This window comes from Vespa velutina, chromosome 2 (genome assembly GCF_912470025.1).
Source record: "Vespa velutina chromosome 2, iVesVel2.1, whole genome shotgun sequence".
NCBI lineage: Eukaryota > Metazoa > Arthropoda > Insecta > Hymenoptera > Vespidae > Vespa > Vespa velutina.
The window spans coordinates 4,688,260-4,710,438 of NC_062189.1; the positions used below are offsets into that span (position 1 = coordinate 4,688,260).

At 36.5% G+C, this 22,179-nt stretch overlaps 4 protein-coding genes and 1 long non-coding RNA gene across 12 annotated transcripts in view; 2 read left to right on the forward strand and 3 right to left on the reverse strand.

The window, feature by feature from the left end:
- Positions 1–4,522, forward strand: part of LOC124947184 (breast cancer anti-estrogen resistance protein 1) — a 45,852-nt gene extending 41,330 nt beyond the window's left edge. Inside the window, exons 4-9 of the mRNA XM_047488989.1 lie at positions 797–923; positions 1,502–1,802; positions 1,886–2,241; positions 2,331–2,623; positions 2,784–3,140; positions 3,226–4,522. Of these exons, the coding sequence (XP_047344945.1) occupies positions 797–923; positions 1,502–1,802; positions 1,886–2,241; positions 2,331–2,623; positions 2,784–3,140; positions 3,226–3,513 (1,722 nt within the window). The 3' untranslated portion in view covers positions 3,514–4,522. The remainder of the gene's footprint in view (positions 1–796; positions 924–1,501; positions 1,803–1,885; positions 2,242–2,330; positions 2,624–2,783; positions 3,141–3,225) is intronic.
- A 1,705-nt stretch (positions 4,523–6,227) lies between these two features.
- Positions 6,228–7,422, reverse strand: LOC124947187 (N-alpha-acetyltransferase 11). Its single transcript, XM_047488992.1, has one exon. The coding sequence runs from the start codon at positions 7,261–7,263 to the stop codon at positions 6,721–6,723; it is 543 nt and encodes a 180-aa protein (XP_047344948.1). The 5' UTR covers positions 7,264–7,422; the 3' UTR covers positions 6,228–6,720.
- Positions 7,423–8,576: 1,154 nt separating this feature from the next.
- On the forward strand, positions 8,577–13,118 carry LOC124947226. The gene is made up of 2 exons (XM_047489088.1): positions 8,577–10,163; positions 10,230–13,118. Exons 1-2 carry the CDS (start codon positions 8,706–8,708, stop codon positions 10,752–10,754), a joined length of 1,983 nt encoding a protein of 660 aa, XP_047345044.1. The 5' UTR covers positions 8,577–8,705; the 3' UTR covers positions 10,755–13,118.
- Positions 10,979–22,179, reverse strand: part of LOC124947224 (serine/threonine-protein phosphatase 4 regulatory subunit 1-like) — a 120,238-nt gene continuing 109,037 nt past the window's right edge. For 6 of the 8 annotated variants that reach the window (XM_047489079.1, XM_047489080.1, XM_047489086.1 and 3 more), the window contains 8 exons: positions 18,198–18,340; positions 17,919–18,059; positions 15,022–15,192; positions 14,649–14,932; positions 14,314–14,533; positions 13,222–14,235; positions 12,863–13,139; positions 10,979–12,692 (listed from right to left, as the gene is read on the reverse strand). In XM_047489079.1, coding sequence (XP_047345035.1) covers positions 12,538–12,692; positions 12,863–13,139; positions 13,222–14,235; positions 14,314–14,533; positions 14,649–14,932; positions 15,022–15,192; positions 17,919–18,059; positions 18,198–18,340 — 2,405 coding nt within the window. In that variant the 3' untranslated portion in view covers positions 10,979–12,537. Of the gene's footprint in view, positions 12,693–12,862; positions 13,140–13,221; positions 14,236–14,313; positions 14,534–14,648; positions 14,933–15,021; positions 15,193–17,918; positions 18,060–18,197; positions 18,341–20,357; positions 20,637–22,179 lie in introns of all 8 variants that reach the window. The other 2 variants (XM_047489085.1, XM_047489078.1) reach the window with 2 other exon arrangements.
- On the reverse strand, positions 16,079–17,903 carry LOC124947232. Its single transcript, XR_007100352.1, has 2 exons — positions 16,591–17,903; positions 16,079–16,379 (listed from the first exon to the last, which is right to left on the reverse strand). It is a non-coding gene; the product is annotated as an uncharacterized LOC124947232 (long non-coding RNA).

Here is a 22,179-nt window from a genome sequence, read left to right on the forward strand (position 1 = left end):
GACCAAATAAATGCATTTACATACGTACATACATATAAAAATATCTATGTGTATTGTTAACGTCGATATTTATGTAATACATTTAATACGCACGTATATACATATGTATATATGTATTAAATGATTGTAAAAAGGGAAAGGACCTTTCTTTTTTGCATGGAATTCAATTAACGAATCCATTAGAATGAAGTCCTTAACGATAAGAGTACCACTCGAAATGAGTCCTTGAACCTTCTCCCTGAGTAGAAAGAGGAACATCGTGGATGATTGGCGCTCGCTTAGATAAAATCGTTAGTCCTTCATCGTCATTGACGTCGTTCTCGTAAAATCGTTTTCTACAAGATTATATTTTATAGGTCTCAACGGGAATTTTATCTCTTGATATTGTCATTTCTTCTTCTTCTTCTTTTTTCTATTTTTTTTTTGTTCTTTTTTTTTTTTTTTTTTTTTTTTTTTTTTATTTTTCCTTTATAAAGGAAAATCTTTTGGGTCGCGTTTATTGATATTGGAATGAGCTTACGAGAAAACATTAAAAAATATAAAAATAAAAGAACAAGAGAAAAAAAAAATAATGAATCGAACGCATAACCGTAGACAATATTTTTATGTATTTTCTTTAAAACAAATTAATCGGTACAAATAACATATCGAATCGAAATCCATTCAAATGAAAAATATCAAAGGGAAATGCAATGTGGTGTGGGTTGTTTTATCCCTTCACTCGATTATTATTAGTCTCATTGTAATCGGAACGTCCTTTGATCTTTCTCTTTGTCATCTTTTTTTTTTTTCACAGGTCGTGACACCACAAAAGTGCGGCGACGTGTACCTGTACGATTTACCAGCGAGTCGCGGAAGTCCTGCACCACCCTCCAGACACGATTCACCCCTCAATTCGAACAACGAACATTTGCACAATACAGGTACAATAATCATTAACTCGATTATCGAAGTGGTTAAGATAAAATTTATTAATGATTGCGAGCTTTCGGGATAATCATAGGATGCGATTTTATCGATGGAAAAACGACAAATATTTTATTTGAAAAATAAGAGAAGAAACAGTGATTTATCGCATTTAGTTCGAGTACGTTCAAGAAATAAAAAGAAACGAGGCAGAGAAGCATCTATCAGGAAGCAAGGCGATCGGAATCCGATAAGCCGATGCATTACCTCGAGATCTCGTGGAGACATCTTAAACGATCCTCGTCGATCGTTGGAACATAACTTCCTGGAGCCGGAGGGAAGATTTCGCGCTTCGATCTCGTCGACAACAGTCCGAGTGACCTCATTTACTCTTACCCGACGTCACGAACATCACGATAACTCTCGATAACCGTTGCTTCGCGCCAACCAACTACGTATTTTCTAAGATCTAATCTCGCTTAGGCATGATGTCTTTCTCTCTTTTTCTTTCTTTCTTTTTTTTCTTTTTGTTTTGCTTTTTTTCCTCTTGTTAACTCGAGTAACCGCAATCGAGAATGATTTTACACGTTCGCAGGACGATACATGACAAGCGCCAGAAGCTCCGTCGACAACGGTGGCGATGTGACCGACTGTTACGACGTTCCACCACGAGCAATTCCTGTGATTCCATCCCCTGCAAGTAGTCCGAGTCCTGCCCCATCTTGCTACGATATACCAAGGCCACCGACGTCCTGTACTCCAAACTCGAATTGTTCTGGTGGCTCTGGCATCACGCCTTTAGATTGTTACGATGTACCACGGCCGTTACAACCATTGACACCAAGTAGTTCAGCTTCCAGTCTGACCAACGATGGGTCGCTCAGTGGATCTAATAGGTAAATTGATTGACCTATCATATATTTTCTCTAATGCATTTTACTTTATCTCATTTATTTGATTATATAACAAATTCTCTCAGATCGAGCCTCGCCGCTCCAGATTACGACGTGCCACGGCCACGTCTTCCAGCATCATCGTTACCATCACGACACAATACACCTGTCCCTAAAACGCCAACTCCACCGCCACCTCCTATGCAAACGCAGCAAATTTACGACGTACCGATGAACAAGGAACTTCCATTGGAATTGGATGCCGCGTTGGAAGGTCTTCAGAGGTTGCAGAATGAAGCTTCAGCAGCGATAGCCAGGTTATTGGGTTTTGTTAGTCCTGGTTGGAGAACGCCTCAACGATTGGACGCTACATTAATGGATTTAAGGCTCGCAGCATTGAGATTGAGAACGTCATTACACGATCTCGCTGAATTTGCCGAAGGTATTGTTCGGTACCATTGAATCATCATATTAAACGTCGTCAAGATGAATAGATCCGATCGATTGAAGTGGTCCGCATTACGCACGTAGGTACGCTCGGTAACGCGGCCAAAGCGCCAGACAAGGGTCTTGCAACGAAATTACGGCCTCTGGTTAAGGCACTTCGTGACTCCGACAAGCTCGTGCAGGAAGCCGCCACCGAGTTGGACACGATGGAATGGGACGCGGGTAAACTCTGTCGCGGTGGTGGCGACACGCCGACACCTACGAATGGGCCACCACCTTCCCTTCTGCCGACGGTTCAACCGGATCCACTCGATCAGCTGATCGCGTGCGCTCGAGCACTCACGGAAGACGTTCGTCAGGTCGCCAGTTTCATTCAGGTGAGCATCTTTCAGTTGCGATAACGCGCACGATTTTTCCTTATCTCTTCACGCTAGCTATTGTCCTTTCTATGTTCTATCCATGCCTTTAAAGATAAGTCTCGTGATTACGATAATATTAGATCCATTGTGATATAATAAAATAACATTTTTATTTTAGGGAAATTCCACGTTGTTATTCAAACGATCATCCATCATCTCAACGGGCAGCAGCAACAACAGCGGCGCTGGGGAAGACTACGATTACGTTAATCTCGACTCACGAGAGATCGTGGCGAAGCAACGAGAAGAACTGAGAGCATCTTTACCTCAAGAACTCCGTAGCAGTTACGATCTACTAGTGTCCGAGGCGGACAATGCGGCCATTCAAATGCCACCCACGACACCAACGCCCATGGATCCCAACGACAAACAATTGTTGGCTTTTTACGCGGCTCAAGTGATCACACACGGTGCACACCTAACTCATGCCATTGACGCCTTCTTGCAAACGGTTGAGCATAATCAGCCACCCAAGGTATGTCCCACGAATTCTTTATCTTTTCTTATCTTACTTAAGCAAATTGTTATTTTTATTATTATATTATCATTTTCTTGTTTAGGTCTTTCTGGCACACGGCAAATTCGTCGTCCTTAGCGCCCATCGACTCGTTCACATAGGTGACACCGTGCATAGGAATGTGACAAGAAACGACGTGAGAACGCGAGTTCTTCAATGTGCGAATGCCCTGAACGAGGCACTCGCACAGACAGTCTCGAAGACGAAACAGGCAGCACAATTCTTTCCTAGCGTGACTGCGGTACAAGAGATGGTCGATAGCGTCGTTGACGTTTCTCACTTGGCCAAAGATCTCAAAGTCGCCATGATACATGCTGCGCAGCAACCATGAATTTATTTTTGCACTAGCAAAACGTGATTGGATAACGAAAGGTAGAAAAAGTACGAGAGAGCGATAGACCGATAGAGCGATAGAGCGATAGAGAGAGAGAGAGAGAGAGAAAGATAGAGAGAGAGAGGAGAGAGAAAGAGAGAGAGAGAGACCGTGAAACGTCGATAAGAAGTAGAGACGTGACTCTAACATGAATTTCTTCAGTATGCTGAGGAGAGAACAAGAAAATCAATGTCTCTTAGATCGTTCTATAGTGACTCGAAAGTGTTCAAAGGTCCTACAACGTGAATGTTTTGAGACGATAATCAGTAACGTCGTAATATTGTCAGGCGACCGTGAGGGGTTTAATATCGTTTATTATGACGTTAATTGTCCTGGATTTTGACGATTAAATGAATAAGAGTTAGAGGGTGTTGGACGTGTCTTTTTGGATGAACAGATAAGACGAAAGAGAAAAATATTCTCGGAATTTAAACGTCTCCCTTTTTCTTCTTTCTAAAGATAAGGAATCAATTTTTAGGCCTACGTTTTATTAGAAATACGCAACTGCCAAAGCACAAGTATAGTAGTAGGGAAGGGAGACCAATAAAAAAGAAAAAAGAAAAAAAAAGAAAAAAGAAAAAAAAAAGAAAAAAAAGGAAAAAAGAACAAAAAAAAAAAAAAACGGAAAAAAAATGATTTATATAAATGTATTCGAGAATTAATGATATCGTAGTGTTTTATAGAGGAAACGTAATCGTGTCATTTTTCGAGTAGATGCGAAATCCGTACGTCGAATACACAAACTTGTCCTTCCGTGCTAATTACGAGTGCTGCGTTCGGAACAAAACGAAATTTGTTAATAATTATTACCCGCTATATAACGAACTGCCTTTTGAACGTGTTTCTGAACGATTTTAACAGATTAAAATATAACGAACGAGCAATTTGCGCAATTTAATAAAAAGAAGAGAAAAAAAAAAAAAAAAAAAAAAAAAAAAAAAAAAAAAAAAACAAGAAAAAAAGCCCAGAGATAGCATCTTCTTTACAACGGTCAAATTCACTCGAAAATATTGATTGATATTAGTTTAGTTTATAGAACGTAAATTTTTATGTAATATCAGAATTTTATACGAAACTTTTACGATGTCGGATTTTCGACGTATTTTATCGTTTGAATATCCGTATATTTCTACAGCTCTTCCAAAACAGCCTATACCGAAGTTCCGAAATTCTAAATAATTAATAAACGACACGGATCACTAGAGACAATGACTATAATAATTAATGCTACGATTAAAGGAATAATAAATAAGAATTGTGCAGCAAAGTTCCATTTTCTTCCGCCTTTATGACGGAACCTTGACTTGAAATATCAATAACGAGCCGTATATTTATATAATTACTGGTCATTCGGCAGCAGTTTTGTGATTGATACAATCATTTAGAAAGATTGAAATCCCTTTAATAATGGATCAAAATAAGCGTGCGCAGCTGTTCGAGCACAAAAACAGAAATACCTCAGCAGATTTTGCGACGCTAATTGCTATTAGAGTACGAAAATTGTACGTAATGGTGAATAGTTTATATCGCACTTTATTTTTTAGAGAATGTATAATCGAGCGAGAATAATGTATGCGCCTATGCGCGTGATCTTTGGTCGACGAGGCGTGTATTATAATTTATTGGCAGTGTTCTGTAAAATATTGCATTTGTGCGGATTACATAGCGTTCTTGTATATTTAGAATTTGCATATACATATAATATAGATGGTTAAACCATTAGGTGCTCATCATACATGTCGATTCATTGTCTTTTTAAGACACCACCAAGGCAGTAATATTATATCAATTGATATCAATTCTATCGAAACGTACGCGTATATATTACTGTTTCAATTATCTAAGAATCATTTAGCATCATCCGCTTTTTTTTTCATTTCCCTTTTGTACATTGTACCTGGATCACTTTGTTCGCAAATATCATAGCTACGATAACGTGTTAGGATTGCTCGTACGCGTACCTATTTTTTTATCTTTATATCGTTCGAGCAAAAGATTGCAATTAATTGCATTCGGTGAAGGAGGGAGGGGAAGGGTGGAAAAAAAAAGCGCGTTAATGTCAACGCGCTCCTTTATTAATGCTGTGCTTAAGAGTCGAACGAACTACAAACACCAACGACTTTGTTCCTGACGATACTTACGATCCAATAATACTTTGTACGTGAACGTTTAAGTTATTATTCGGGCAGCATGTCTTTCGAAATGGATCGATCGCGTTGTTTTTAAGATCGTTTAATGTACATAGACGTATTTATACACATTATAATTAATCCTATTAAAAGCGACATATGTATACACAAAATAGAATACAAGATATGATAGCCAAATGCAACAATGGAGTAAACGTATTAAAGAATCGTGCAATGTCAGATGTAATTTTTAAGTGTCAAATTGTACTCAAAGAAGTATTTACAGGAAGCATTTATCGAATTGCCACGAATTTTATTTCAAACGAATGAATAAATTTCAAAATATCACAAAGATCGAAATTGTTTTTATTCTTATAATAGGTACTCGTCCTCTGGAAAAAAAAAAAAAGAAAGAAAAAAAAGAAGAAAAGAAAAGAAAAGTTGAATAAGATATTAATTATTCCGCTTAATTTCTTTTTACTCCCTCCCCCCACCCCAATTAATTTTGGTTGTAAAATAAAGATGAACTATAACAATAATACCTAACGTTTAAAGAGAAAATTTATATTTCCTGAGATACTTTGCATATTAAAAATTACATGTTTCAAGTACATTGTATTTAAAGTAATTACAGGCAATATTTTTCTTTTCTGTTACAAACTATTAATCAAATATGCACCATAGAATGTAGAATCAATTCGATAACGCCTTCAATTCCCACGTTTAATCACTAACAAATATCTTCATGATAATATATAAAACATTTGCAACGACATTTTTCATATCTTTTTTCTTTTCTTTCTTTTAATTTTCTCCATGACACATTGGTAGAACATTCAGTCGGTTAAAATAAACCATTCAACATTTTCGTTTTTTCTTTTTTCTTTTCTTTTTTTTTTTTTTTTGTTTTTGTTTTCCATGTGTGATTCTTGATTGAAAATGACACAAAATACTATGGTGTTAATGTTAACGTAATACACCACAATTTGTTCGATGATCAATTTATATACAAGCATATATAAATATTCCAATCCAACTATGAATGATCGCAGCATCTCCCTGAATGAATGTCCGTATAAGCATCTTTAAATACTTCTTCTTTTTCCAAATGAAAAAATTTAAGATCACGCTTCATGGCATATGCATCTTCACCATCCGCATAATATTTCGGCTCGACTTCGGAGATCTCAAAATTTAAACTGCTTATGTAAAGATTTAAAGCCGCTCGATTGCTTCTACGTACATGTAATGAAACATAATTTGCACCAAAGCACTCCACCATTGCTCTGGAAGCTTGATTCATAAGTTTTTGTGCAATACCAAGCCTTCTGTGAGATCGTTTCACAGCTAAACTGGTTATGTGTCCATGTGGATTATCTTCACAATCTTCTTCCATCTTGGCCAGAACATATCCCACTATCCTTCCTTTTTCATCTTCTGCTACGTAACTTAATTGTGGCCAAGATAAAGCATGATATAGGTAATATTTCATTTGATAATTTTCAGGTAAACATTGCAAATTGCAATGTTGTATGTTCAATAAATCATCCGTGTTTGCACAGCGTATATTTATAGACATTTTGATGTTTTCTCTTTGAATGCGATTCCAGATTAGATAATCCTGATTAATACTTTTCTTGTAGAAGGTTTATTTTTCTTTTTTTTTTTCTTTTTCCTTTTTCTTTTGTTCCTTTTTTCACCAGCCAATTCTTTTACAATGGAACACAATGTAGAACTTAATCCCGACGAACTTTCTTTATACGAGATCGACCATTCTTCAAATCATTGACCGATGAAGACTCGCTCATTCCACCAAGTAATTCACGAACAAATCGGAATCGTGAAAGGAAGAACTTCCAAACTAAGTACCAGCCTATAAAAATTATAAATACAATAGTTATTACGATCAATTTTATTTAAATTATCTAATATCTAATGGAAACAATAACATTGCATTATTTTTCCGTACAACACGTGATGATGTAGGTTACCTATTCATTAAATTCAGAGATTTGCATAATTTATTAAAATTAAGATCAGCAGCTTGTTTATATTAATAATTATATCCTCCTTGCGTTTCTTGCTCATTTATCCTTACCCAATAATACGAGGCCAAATACGATCAGTAGACTCGATATCACGGAGAATGCTGCCAGAAGGATTTCCTGCATTATCGAGTTTGTACCTTGCAATACGAGATGAAACAAAACTACCTACGATGAGATCCGCGAAAATAGTGTCATAATATTCCTTTTCCTTTTTTACCTCAATAATTCTCACGACAGGAGAATTGAATTTTCTACATATAAGAATTTTGATAACGAAGAATTTAGCACTATACGACACCAAAATATGATCCCAACTACTCGTTCAACTACCGTAACACGCCATTTTGATAATTTCCAATAGAGAGTTTCCATGTAGAGGTTATGATTTCCCCCTCCAACCTCGTGACGAACTCTTCAATTTTTTAGAATCATTTTCCCTATGCGTATGTACAGCACAAATTGGAAAACTTACCAAAGGACCAAAGTCCAAATTCTATTTTCTACGATGCGATGCGAATGAAGATATTGGAAAATGTTATAATCGGTAAGTGTTTTGAATGCCAATCGCTAATCGAGTCGACAGGAAGCAGACAGTGGTCACGTGGTACGGAGAATGCTCGTACATTATAGGACGACCTATGAATTGACTGATGTTGCGCGGTAAATTCAAAATCATATCGTAAATCAAAAACTTTCTCCTTTTACAATTAAACTAATTTCTACTTAAAAGAAATTTCTTATATATATATACATATATATATATATATATATATATATATATATATATATATGTATATATGTATATATCCTACTATATTCACATCGTCAAGAGATATCGATTTTTATAACCGAGTAAGATTGTCACTTGTATCATGACTCGTCGTACGAGTAGATTTATAAATAACACATTGAGGTATTATAAAAATTTGCCATTATATTAAATTAAATTCGATCTAAAATGCTGTAGAAATCGATGTTATTAGGCTACTGTGTTATGGTGAAATTGTGTTGTTACAAATGGATCTGGATTCCGTTTATCGTAATTTCAGTACTTACGATAGTGGAAAGTAAAAAACGTCAAAAGAGAGCTTTCAATTTATTACATCATTATCAGCAGCATCTCATTTCGAACGAAAATCAGAACGATTTAACATCGAATTCTATTTTGTACGGTAAGAAGTTATCCTCAAACGTGAATGCTACCGAAGAGACGATGACTACTTTGATGACTTCGTTTTTCGATATAAGACAATCTGTTAAAGAGAAGACATTATTAGATCTTGAAAAACCTAAGCTTTTCGACGACATCGATAAGCATTCGGATTTGGAGGAATCGTCGAACGACACGCACATTCGAGTAAAAAGAACCGATTTAAAGTTTGTCAAGTCGGACAAAAATCAGCCATTGATACGTTTGAAAAGTAATTATTTCGTAGATCTAGCCGATTCTTTTCCACGAAAATCTTCAAATGCAGAATATCGATCATTGAGAAAAAGGTACATTAAATTATCGAAAAGTTCTAATGATTATTACAATACTTCCAATTATCGAAACGTATCTTCTAATTCTAATGGAACATTTTTCAATTCGCAAGTTACTGAAACAAATCGTTACCTCGACAATTATATTACCGATTCGATGGCATCAAAAATTCATTGTAACGACGTTGAAAAAAAAGTCGGAACAATTTTTAATCTCGAAGCTAATATTTCGCAAACTTTGAAGCCAAACGATTCAATGTTAAAAAATATTGGAGTTTATAAAAAGAGATCTAAAAAGAAAAGAAAGTCTAACAAAAATAAGATACGTAGAGTTCTTCACGGGAAAAAAAGAAAATTAGGGAAACACGTTGGTAGGACAGATAAGAGGAAAGGTATTTCCTCTAAAGCAAACGGCAAACGTATCTCGAACTCATTAAAAACAACGTCCCTTTCGAAAGGCAAGCAACAAAAGATTCACGCGATTAGAAATTTAGATTTACCTAAAATTGTCGACGATTATCAAGTCGAATCTAAAATAAAAAAAAAGGATTCTATTGACGATGGTTCGGAAATTGATATAGTTCGAAGAAGAAAGATATCTGATGAAAGATCCTCTCGCGAGGGTGAGAACGAACGAACTGAAGAAACATTGATAGAGGAAAAGATAGACGTATCATCTGTGAACGATAATGTGCGAGATAAAAGAAGCTTAAATAAAAGTAAAGGGATTGTATTTGAGGAAAGAGATATATCATTAAGGACTCGATTAAAAAGAAATGAAAATGACAATTTAACGATACCGAAATACCCAAATGTTCTTGAATCAACGTCGTCATCTTTGTCAATGTTATCAGAAACTAATCAGTCACTGTTTGAAAAACCACGTGGCGATAGAGCAGTGAAATCCATCGAGGAGATCAAAGAACTCGCGGAGAAGCTGGTTACCAAAGTAAGTACTTAAGTACATACTTATTTTGGATTGGCAAATTAACGGTATCGAAGTATATCTTCGAAGGTGAACGAGTTACAAAGTTATCTGAGCTATGAAAACGAAAGAGAAAATAAAGGAGAGAAGATTATGAAGATGAAGAAGAAGAAGCTGGAATCACGTGAGATCGAAGTTCCTCATAATAATGGCACTATCGAGGAAGAGGTTGTTTTGGAAACACCAAAATTAGTGGATGAATGCGTACGAATAGGTGATCTTAGTTCGGCCTTGAAAACTCTAGATGATAGAAACGCTAGTTTCGATAAGGTTACGAAAAAGGAAGAATCAGGAACTGAAAGGATTAATTTATTAAACGATCGAACGGATTCGTTGACGAAGAGAATGATTCGTAAAAATCGAATTAAACGAAAATCGCGTCGTAAATGGGGCAGATGGACGGGTTGGAGCAGTTGTAGCGTCAGTTGCGGTAAAGGTCGACAGATCAGATGGAGACATTGTTTACGCGATTGTAGTACAGTTGAAACTGAAATGGAAGAAAAGGCATGCCAAATGCCGGCCTGTCCACCTGGAAAATTTCTCGGGATATTTTAGATTTTTTTTCAAAATGATTGTCACAGTGATTCGTTCTTCTAATCGTCGTTCCTCCATAACGAGTGTTTTATATATCTTTAGATCGTTTTAAGGGATCGTTGTATATGGTAAGCAATAAAGTTTGTATTTTATTATTCGAAAAATAGAGTATTATAAAAAAAAAAAAAGAAAAGAAAAAATGGAAAGCTGTAACAGCGGGTGATAAGAGTTAAGTTATTGTCTTATGATTGTGTAACAAATCGCTTCAAGTATATTTCTTTGTCTTATTATGAAATACACACACAATATATTATACAGAATATTTTAAACAATACCATTCTCCTTTTCTCACAAATATTCACAATTAACGACTGTATTCGTTGCATACAGGATAATTACTGTAGCTTATAATCGTTTTTCGCCTTCGTGAAACCAATGATACGTGAACGTTTGATTTTCTTCCATAGTAGATGTAAAATATTTTTTGGGCATTGCAAGTTCGATTTAAATCATCTAATATATCCAGTAAAACTATCGACGTCCGCATATCCAACTTCGTAACACTATACAATTTGTTTTAAATTAAAAATTTCAGTTATTTCATCCTAAGCCCGCTATCCGTTTCGTACTTCCTTAAAATATTCGTATCGTACACTATTTATACACTATCCAACAATTTAATCGTCCGTGACTTATGAACTATTCTTATCGTGGTATCGGTTTTAAAAGTTGGCCTTAGACAAAAATTACTGTTCCGCGCAAGAATTTTCTATTCCCCAAAAATTTTGGCGCAGTGCGAGGATTTCCAAAAATTCTCGTGGACACATTTGACATCTTTCTAATCTAAACGTTTCTATACAAACTCGTAACGTATATATGAAATATATCGCGCAGCGACGAATAGTTTATTACTGAATTGTTCGCTCGTATATTATTCGGCGTATCTTCGCGGTAAAGTCACGCGATTACGGCTTATTTAGAACATTGTACGTTAGAAAGATTTATCGTCGGTAGCGCGAATATTTTCTTTTTTTCCCTTTTTTTTTCTTTTTTTTGGTTTCCCGACGTAGGCGTTTCTCTTCGATAACGTGTAAAATTTTCAAATAAATCGGGGACGTATTCGCGCTCATGGATATAAAACTTCCTTTGCAAAGTTCTTTCCCAAGCAAAACAAAAGGGGGAGGGGGGAAAAGGGGTGCGGAAAAGATGTATTAAAAAGTTGCTTCGAAGCGATCAATTAAAACAAAGAATAGAATAACATAAAATAAAATATGACCATGAGTGTATTTCACTCGTAGTTCTACCTAAGATTCGCACAACCAAAGGTATATACCTTTTAGCAAAAAAACTATAAAAAGTCTTGACGGCGTGCTATCTTTCAGTTATTAATATTTGCCTTATCCGAGTGGCCACTTACACGTAAAAAATGATCACAATATTTAACGCATGCATTCTCGCGCGCTCTACACACATTCATCACAAATTGTTTCTTCATTCATACGTTTCCTTTAATTCTCTCCTCAGTGGCATACTACACGGTTCTCAGATTGCGGACAGCGTGACAACCCATATGTCTTTTTTTTCCATTATGTTTTTCTTCGTTGAATCATAAATACTTGTAACATTTCGACTATTCAATTTATCTTCAATTTATACTTCAAGTTCTCCTGTCGTAATAATTCCTATGATCGAAGGATATTGCGTGGAAGAACCGATGCACGTGCAATCAACGGTGTGACATAAAAGTTTTGTTTTTATCCTCGATATAATGAAAAGGATATCTATCCACAGAGATCATAAAATATTAAAATACTATATTTCTAGCCTGTTCCGTTTGTACATCCGACACGAGATGCTCTTCTCTTCCCGCCAAGATTCTGACGTCTCGATCGATATCTAAGCGCATTTGCTTAAGTCTTCTCTCTACGTTTTCTGCATGATCGTAACCTAACCAGTCTACTAAAAAAATGAACAAAGTAAAAAATTAAAATAATTTTAATACATGTAATTATATAATAAATTATGATATATACATATATATATATATATACATACACATATATATATACATACACATATATATATTTTCGTTATGTGTCAGATTATAATGCAATACGATATACACTTACTACCCATAGCAATTACATTCTGCGATAATGTCCTAGCTACGGCCAGTCTTACGTTTGGAACTTTATCCCAAGAAAGATTTAGTAGACTCGGTAACATTTCCTTGGCGAATTTCTCTCCGCTAATCGCATTGCCAGCAATCAGTTGTGCGCAGAGAAGAGCGTAGGTTTGCCTACGAACCCACTTACTTGTATTAATCGCAATTGTATCTCTGAGTTCCTGTATAAGTGCCGTGGCAAGAGGTTCATCGTTAGAAAGATGAGAGATTATTCGAGTAACCTACAAGAATGAATTAGTATTGGTGACGGTAATATACAAGATATTAATTTATGTAAATATGATAAAGAATGTGATCAGTTACCAGTGTAAGCGCAACTTGTCTGACAGCGGCAACTTTATCAATGAGTAATTTAAGAGACAAGGGTGCGATGTATTGTGCCACGTCGTTGGCATTAAAAAGAGTAACCACCTCGAGTAATTGGGTGGCCAATTCCTTCCTAAACCTCCAGTTCCATTCGTTATCCGTGACAAGAAAATTATGCAACCTCGGTAAATAGTGCCAACGATAATTAGGCTTGAGTATTTTAAGAAATGTCGCTAGGTGTTTCAAAACACCGATTCTAACTTCATCAAGATCCTTAATAAAGCCGTCATATATAGGCACGAGATCAGTGGCAGTAAGTTCTTCGCCCAATATTATGGCTATTTCGTGAATGCTAGAAGCTAAAGTACGCCTGACCTTCCATTGTTTCGCACCCGCCAATGATTGATACGCTTTCTTTAAATAAGGCCAATTCTCTTTTCCTAATGTCAACGTGACCGCGGGAAAACTGAAGGCACAGTGATACGAAATTTCTCCTTCCTCACACAGCTCTGGCTCGGCCATGGATACAAAATAATCAACTAGATCTTGAGGTACGATGTCTTGCTTATTATTTTTAGATTCGTGTTTCCTGAGAAATAGGGACGCATTTAAATTACTCTTGTCCAGAGATAAATTGGATATATCTATGGTTTCGGCGCTGTCATCGGCCCATATCGATGAACGATTATTATCATCTTCATCGTCCTCTTCCTCTTTCTGTTGCTTTTTGTTATCAATTTTTCGATTATCAACGTTAATGCTACATTTTGCCGTACTTTCGTCTTTTTTCTTTGATATCGTTAAATTGCTCATTCCCTTGGTAGGATCATCCTTTTTATCTTGCGCATTTTCATTAGTCAACTTATTCGTTTCCGAGGACTTTTGAGCGGCTTGGACTAAGGGATCATCAAGAGGTATCTCCGGTGGTATGTAATAATATAGAAACGTATTAAATTTTTCGGTATCGTCCGGATCATTTTGTTCGTTTTCCGTCGCTTGTTTTTTTTGCGTCTGCGATGATAAAATCATTAAATGCGATTATTAACAATGCTTTTGCCATTGATATTTAATTTATTCAATGTTCCGTACCTTCGTTTTGTGCGCTCTCAGGGGAAGATTGGACATATAGTTTTTTTGAGTATGCTCGTACACTTCCATCAGACAACCGATATCGAGTACATCTCTAATGTCGTAATCTTCCGAATCCAATGTTTGATTCCGTATCGCACACTTAGTCGGAAAAATTCCTTCATATGAGTATCGTATGCCCGATGTAAAATCCCGTTCGATACTGTTATTCTTATCGATACTATAATCATTATTATATTATTTTGTTGTTGTTGTTCTTGTTCTTGTTCTTGTTATCATCATTATTATAATTGTAATATATTAATATTCTATATCAATAAGTAAACTAAATTCACCTGAAATTATCGTCCTGCTGATTGGTGAAAACAAATTCGCCATCTTGATTATAGGTCACATTAGTGAATTGTTTTGCAAAAGTAGATATGAAAGGACCAAGAATTTGAAATGCGCTCGCTCGTACCCACTTGGAGTCATCGTTGAGATGCGTTGCTAAAATATCAGCCAATAGTATTCGACGATATGGATATGTGACGCAACAGGAAACTGGCATCATTACGTCGACGCAAGCTTTCCTAACTCCCCAAACGTTGTCCAGGCATAATTGGACAAATATTGGAAACTGAAATATAACATTATTAAGAGATAAAAAAATTATTACATTGTTTTCCAATATAAAACTTTTTTTCTCTCCGTTAAAATTGTATTTACCAGTTTATAAAGAAGAGCTTTCCTTCCTACCGCGACACACATTTCCCCAAAATGTACCACGCACATCCTTCTTACGTGGATGATATTATCTCCACAAAGAGCGATGTATCTGTCCAAGAAGACCTTTTCTGTGAGCTCTTTACCAATAAGCAGTGCCATTTTACTCATGAGCTGTGGGCCGACACAAAATGCGATATAATGCTTAAGGGGGTACTAGGAAAAAATCATCATTAACTCGGGAATAAATGAATTGTGAAAGGTTTAACCGTATATTTTTTTTTTATATATATGTAAAACTCGAATAAATCGTACGTTCACATGTTATTATTGAATATACAAAATTAAAAAATAGTAATACATCATCAAGTACGAGAGATTATATTTAAGATACAACAAAGAAATACAAAATATAAGTTAACAAAAAAAGAAAAAGAAAAAGAAAAAAAAAAAAATACGAAGATGAAATTAAACATTATACACGCATCTTCTCGAAGGTTCATATCGTTCCGTCCCGCTCATCAAAGCTGGCTGTGATATGAGAGCGTAAAAAGAAACCACATCACAACCACTCTGACGGGAGGAACAGTCGATCGGTCTGTTGTTGTCTATAAAACTGAAAAAATTTGAATGCATAGATAAAAAAAAAAAAAAAAAAAAAAAAAAAAAAAAAAAAAAAAAAAGAAAAAAAAAGAAAAAGAAAGAAAAAGAAAGAAAAAAGAAAAGCTTTGATTACATCATTTAAAAGAAATTTTATAGCATACAATACACATTGAAAGAACGTTGAATCTTGAAATCCTGTCGAGTTTGATTCCTTCGATGGAAAATCGAGTCGCAGCCCTCATCAAAGCTGGCTGTGATATGAAGTTTCATTAGCATACAACAACCACTTTGTGAGCGACGCGAACGCGAAAACTTTTTAGCTCTAGGAATTTCAGTCTTCTATGAAAAAAAGTTTGGGATCAGTTGGAGTCCGATCTTCTTGGAGTTTTCTTCGTGAACGAAGAAGGAGGCTGCCTCCCTTTATCTTTCTTTTTTTTTCTCCCTCTTCCTCTCATTCTTTCGTTTTCTCCCTATATTCTTTTTCTTTTTTTTTTTCTTTTTTGCTATCTGAGTTAGTCTTTCTCTTCCTTGGGCACGTAGGAGGAAGGAGGTCGAGGAACGTGCGGGCCCAACGATGCGAAAAAACATCGATCCAAACATCAAAAATGGCTGTGATATGAAATCAAAAGAAAAGGCTACACGTCACAGCCAATTTGACGATTGGATCGTGTTTCCTTTTGTCTCCAACATAATAATCTGGCTTGCTCGCTCGATTTTTTCCCCGATGTTGATACACGATCGCCGAGCGTGATTCGTATCTGAAAAGCAATCATCTTTGGTAAAACGGTTAAAGGGGAGGGAACACGCGACCGGCATGAAAAAAGCAATATTATTCTGGAGGATCCCTTGACGATCGGTTCTGCGGGCCAAGGTCATCAAAATGGCTGTGATATGACTCGCAACATTCCACAGCCAATTTGATTTATCGGACCGCAAAAGGTTCTTAAACTTTCGCTTTGCTCTTAGTACCTTTTTATCCGCCATTCGTTGCTCCCAGCAGCTCTTCCTCTTCTTCATTAGATTTCTTCGATCTCGTGTACTCGATCATCCGTTCCTCTTCCTTTCTCTCGTATCTTCTTTCTTTTTTCTTCTTTTGTTCTTGATTCTTTGAAACAACACGCTTGTTTTGCGTCAACATTCTCTCCATCACATACACACACACACACACACACGCGCGCACGCACGCACGTACGCACGCACGCACGCACGCACACACACACACACTCTCTCTCTCACTCTCTCTGACTGATTCATTCACTCATTCAATCACTCATTCACTCACTCTTGTTCTTCTTTCTCTCACTCAACCTCTCGCTCTCGTTTAAACAGTGTTGAGGACGGACACAATTTTGCTCATCAAAGCTGGCTGTGATAGTTGATCTCTATGACAAACCAACTTTGATGGTAAAAGCATGCCCCTATCGATCGAGGATCGTGCTCGCCGTGCTTTACTTCTCTAAGGTCTATCTCCTCCTTCCATCTTTCTCACACATTCTCTCTCTTTCTCTCTCTCTCTCTCTCTCTCTCTCTCTCTCTCTCTCTCTCTCTCTCTCTCTCTCTCTCTCTCTCTCTCTCTCTCTCTCTCTCTCTTCCAACAAATCCCGTCACTACTCCATCGCGTCGTAGGAGACTAATAACGAATGTTATATTGGCGATGGGTCGCATGAAAAATTTCGCGTTCAACGAAACTTTGAAAAAAGAGAAAAATACTCAAGGGGGAAAGAAAATGTAGGGTACGTGCTCCGATTCTCGTGTCGACGAGGTTGAAGAGGTTGAAGGGGTTCAACGAACGCCACATGAAAGACAAGGTAGTGAGACGCGATTGCGTGAGAACATCTCACTACCCATGTCTTTCAGGCGGAATCCGCCGAAGAGATATAATGTGGGGCGCAGGCTTGGATCGGTGGTAATGTTAAAAGAATTTACTCGGAGGCGAGTACTTGAGAAGGAGACTAAAGAAGAGCATAAATCGTTTCGTTTTCTCGGTGCTCTCTCTCTTTCTCTTTCTCTCTCTCTCTCTCTCTCTCTCTCTCTGTCTCTCTCTTTCTGGTTATTTACTAACTCGTTCTATCGTTGAACTTTTTGTAATAAATACGTTTCCTTGTTAATGCCATTCTCATTCTCAAGTGCTCGTGTTTGCTCGAAAAAAAAAAGAAAAAAAAAAAAGAAAAGAAAAAATAAAGAAACGACGACGCGACAGGCACGGATAAATGGATGACACGAGATAAGAAGGAATGACAAAATGGGTGCTCTGTGGTTTGGGAGTCGAGGAAAGGAACAGCGAGATGGAAACTTACAGAAATGCCTGAATTCAAGTAGTCGACGGTCATGCGGGATAAGCTCTCTACTATCGGGCAGATTTCGGTCTCAATAGTCTTCGTGTCTAACAGGCCGCGTTTGATCAAAGCTAATAAGGCCTCTTGCGCCGATTGTCGTACCTGCAAGGTGAAGAACAGCGATAGCTTAAGTGCCTCGATCTTTCGCGGGTTTCTCCGAACGTCGGGGAAGAATAGAAGAAACAGGATAATAGCATAGGGAAAAATGTCACGTACGTTCGATTGAAAATCTTTACTCACTTGATTGTCCATATCTAGAAGGTATTTTCTGATAATACCAAGGATGTGATTGTGGAGAACATCGCCAAATAGATGAGGAGTGTCCTGGCAGATCATGGCAACGTATGGCAATTGTTCCACCAAGTCCGAACGAATTGGAGGCTCTGAAAGAAAATTAGTTCTTGAAATAATTAAAAGATAATAGTCCATTTGTACGGTTTCTAATAGGCTTTACATGAATAGTAAATATATCAATGAAAAAAGATCTATAAAGTCGTAAACTAACTATCTCATTTAGAAGCGGGGGAATAGTAATAATCAAGGGAGTTTCGATTATTACCACGCTCGCAAACGAGATCCAAATTACAAGTTTTGTGGTTAACACGACGTGGTAATTCCATGGAGTCGCACTATCACTACTTTATCCGTAAAACATATGTTTCGTACAAATACAATATCAACCTGACGATCATAGATATGACTATCCCTTATGACAATAACTCTGCGCATGATTTAGCTTAATATCTTCCCTATATTTTGTACAATGGATTATTATGACGACGATCGAGTTGAGAAGAAAATTAATGAAATTAGAAAAATAAAACGCGAAATGGAAATTAGGGAAAATCGAGAGCAGAAAGAAGAACGAGGTATCAATTGTCTTTTCAGAATTATTCGATCGAACGATTCAAAAAGCTGACAATTGCAGATCTATATTACAAATAGTTATTGACATAGCAGAAAACAAAATCTTTTTCTTGTAGGTCTTTATGGTCAAACACGAGAAACACTCGACGAGTTCAACAAAAACACGAAGTAAAAGACGTAAGAAACAAAAAGAAAAAAAAAAGAAAAAGAAAAAAAAGAAAAAGAAAAAAAAAGAAAGAAAGAAAGGAAAGGAGAAAAAGAGAGAAAGAGAAAAAAGAGAGGCTATTCTTCGATGACGTCTCTAAACCTTAGTGGTTCCAGGTCGAGGTCCCTTTTACAACGAAATACCTGAATGGCGAAAAGTGGACATAAGGGTGCACGAAAAAGAAGTCGGTAAACTGGCGCTTCTACCGATTAGGAAAACTCGCACCTTTCCGAGAGGGCCAGCTTTAAGCGAGAGACCTTCATAAAAGGAGAAAATTCGCAGCCGACCATTAGCGAACATACTTGTTCTCTTTCTCTTCTTCACTCTCCGTCAACGTAGTGGTCAAGCGGTCCAGATGGACTAACTGCGCTGCTGCAATTATTGCGGAGGAGGATAATGCCTGGAGAATTCGTACCGCGAAAATGAGCATTGTGTAAAACTTTATGCGAAACTTCACCTCTAGTTACCATCAGTTACTATCGTTTGCTACAATCAGAGAGGAAGAAAGTTTACGAGTAAGTACGTGATATTGCGTGGGACAGAATGATCATAGATTTTTTCTTTTATTATTATTATTATTATTATTATTATTATTATTATTATTATTATTTAAGTCACACGTAGGCGTCAAGATTATCCTAAAACTTCCTTGATCGAGTTAGTAATCAAATAGATTGAAGATGTAACAATTATGTTATCATCTCAAGTACGAATAAGTTACGAAAATATAATCGTATGCTCACCATTTATAGACTCAAAAAGATTATATCCATAATTAGGGAATTAATTTCATTTCTGAACATCACTCGTAGCATCGTGACACACTTCATCGTCGTATATTATCTTGTAAAAATTGTTACGAATATATTTCGAAATATCAAAAGACACTATTATAACGCATGGCGGAAAATATTTGAACTCTCTTTGAACTCAAAATTAATAGAGAAAACAAAGAGAAATAAAAAGAACAAGACGAGGAGAAAGAGAAGGAGGAGGAGGAGGAGGAGGAGGAGGAAGAGGCAACTGTTCACGATCAAAAAGCATAGGCGCGACTGAAGGTAAAGTTTGGCTTCCAGGAAAAATATATCTACCCTTGAAAAGCTTTTCAAAGTGGTGGGGATAAAACTACTACTGCGTAGTATGGACCCTAGAACTGAAGGGCCTCATGGTGAGTGGTGGGAGAAAAACGGGAATGAGGGTGGAAGGATATGGTTTGAAATGGATTTTAAGGTTAGAGCATAGCTGTTTAGGAATTTTGAAAATATTTTTAAGAAATATATGAAAAAGATCAATGAGTTTTAGGAATATATAGCGCGCGAAATTCATACTTCTCATCCTCTCAGCATGTACACAATAATCCTAATAATTTCCTCCTCTTCTAGCTCCTCCTCCTATTTTTTCCATTCCTCATGATTTTCTCATCTTATTCCACGTTCGAGATTTTTTTTTCTCTTCTATCATCTTCATTTCTTATTTTCTGATACACTCGTACACAGCTTCGTTCATTAATCACTCCGAGGGTCTTATCTTCTTCTCCGCCTACCCTATCCTTGTCCCTTCTCTAGATCCTACCGAAAATATCCCGGCGGGGTCCTTCAGGAATCTGTCTTTAAAAAAAAGAGTACGAGAAACTCTGTGTAACGCTTAAATGCCATCGTTAAAAGCTTCTTCGTTTGTACTTCCTTTTCTCTCTCTCTCTCTCTCTTTCTTACTTTTTTTTCTTTTTTTCTTTTCTTTCCTTCTTGACCTTTCGTTTTCCCGGTACTTTGATTTTTTATTTAAATATTGATAAGCTCGACAAAAGGAATACTTTCTTCCGAGAGAAAATATAAGATCGTTTGGTTAATTGAACGTACGGAATAATGATTACCCACGAATTGATTTTAATAAAGAATATAATTTAACACGTAGAGAATACAATTAAACTGCGATGATAAATTTAATCCTTACTAATAGTTACTAAAAGAAAAAAGATAAGAAATCAAGGTTGATAGCTGTGAAAATCATTTTAATCGTCGTAGTTTATAATGTTTGTCTGTTTTCGTCAGCTTGTTGTCTATTGTGAAAATTCTTTCTAAAACGTTTCAATATCGTATTTGTTAATTTACCAGATTGCTATAGATCGCTATAATACAATGAAATCTATCGATCAAGAGATAACATTGTCTTTCGTTAAAACGATAACGAGAAGAAAAAGAAAGATGAAAAATTGGATCGTAATGACAATTGGCTTTTCAGTCCGTTTTCTTTCGAAATTCCAAAAATACGTAAATTCATCGAAAACATGGTGGAAGAAGAAAAAGAAAAAGAAAAAGAAGATGAAGAAGAAAAAAAGAAAACGCGTGTCGCGTGCCCCGTTTCCTGAATCGTGGGATGTCGCGACCCTTCGTTCTTATTCCCTAACGTAGAAACACCGGTGGTGGCACGTGTTACTGGCAAGATGTTTCATAGATCGCGTCTAAAAATAGAAAAAGGAGAGAAGGAATACGAGGGTCGAAACCACCGGGCCCCTTGCACCAGGATGCACCGTTTGTCAACGGGTGCTCGTTGCATTTTTACGACAACGAGGGAGGACCCATCGAATTTCTTCCTTCCTGAGCAGAAGATTTTCTCAAAAACAACATCTGACTCTTTCTCTCTTTCTGTCTGTCTGTCTGTCTGTCTAAAACGTCTCTCTATATCCTAATTCACTCGCTCTATTAAAACTCTTACGATTTACTCTTTTACTTTCCCCTTTACGAAAGTCTGGATATCGTCCGTTCATAAATGAACTCTTGAACGTGCTAATATACTACGAGATGAAATCTACCGTGTTGTAAACAGTTTTTATATAGAATTACGAAAAAAGAACGTTTAATGGCCGTGATTCTAATGTTGACATTAAAAACGTGTTTTTTTTTTTTTTAATACGACGAGACAGGAGCAACTGTTTCGTAATTGTTTTAAGAAAAATATCTTTTTCAAAACGTTTCATATGAAATTATTTCATTTTCACGTATTGATATTGTACGAGGGGAAAACAATTCAATAATAAATTTTCGAGATACATCTAAAAGATTATGAAAAAAATAAGATCTAAAAAGATTATGTGTCATTTTTTTTATTTTTTATTTTTTCTTACCTGCGAGCAAGAAGAAAGACTCTTTTTTT

Coding starts and splice junctions, on each gene's coding strand:
- LOC124947187 (XM_047488992.1), bottom strand. CDS start 7,263: ATGTCTATAAATATACGCTGTGCAAACACGGATGATTTATTGAACATA.
- LOC124947226 (XM_047489088.1), top strand. CDS start 8,706: ATGTTATTAGGCTACTGTGTTATGGTGAAATTGTGTTGTTACAAATGG. Junction 10,164..10,229: donor CGGAGAAGCTGGTTACCAAA/GTAAGTACTTAA, acceptor ATATCTTCGAAG/GTGAACGAGTTACAAAGTTA.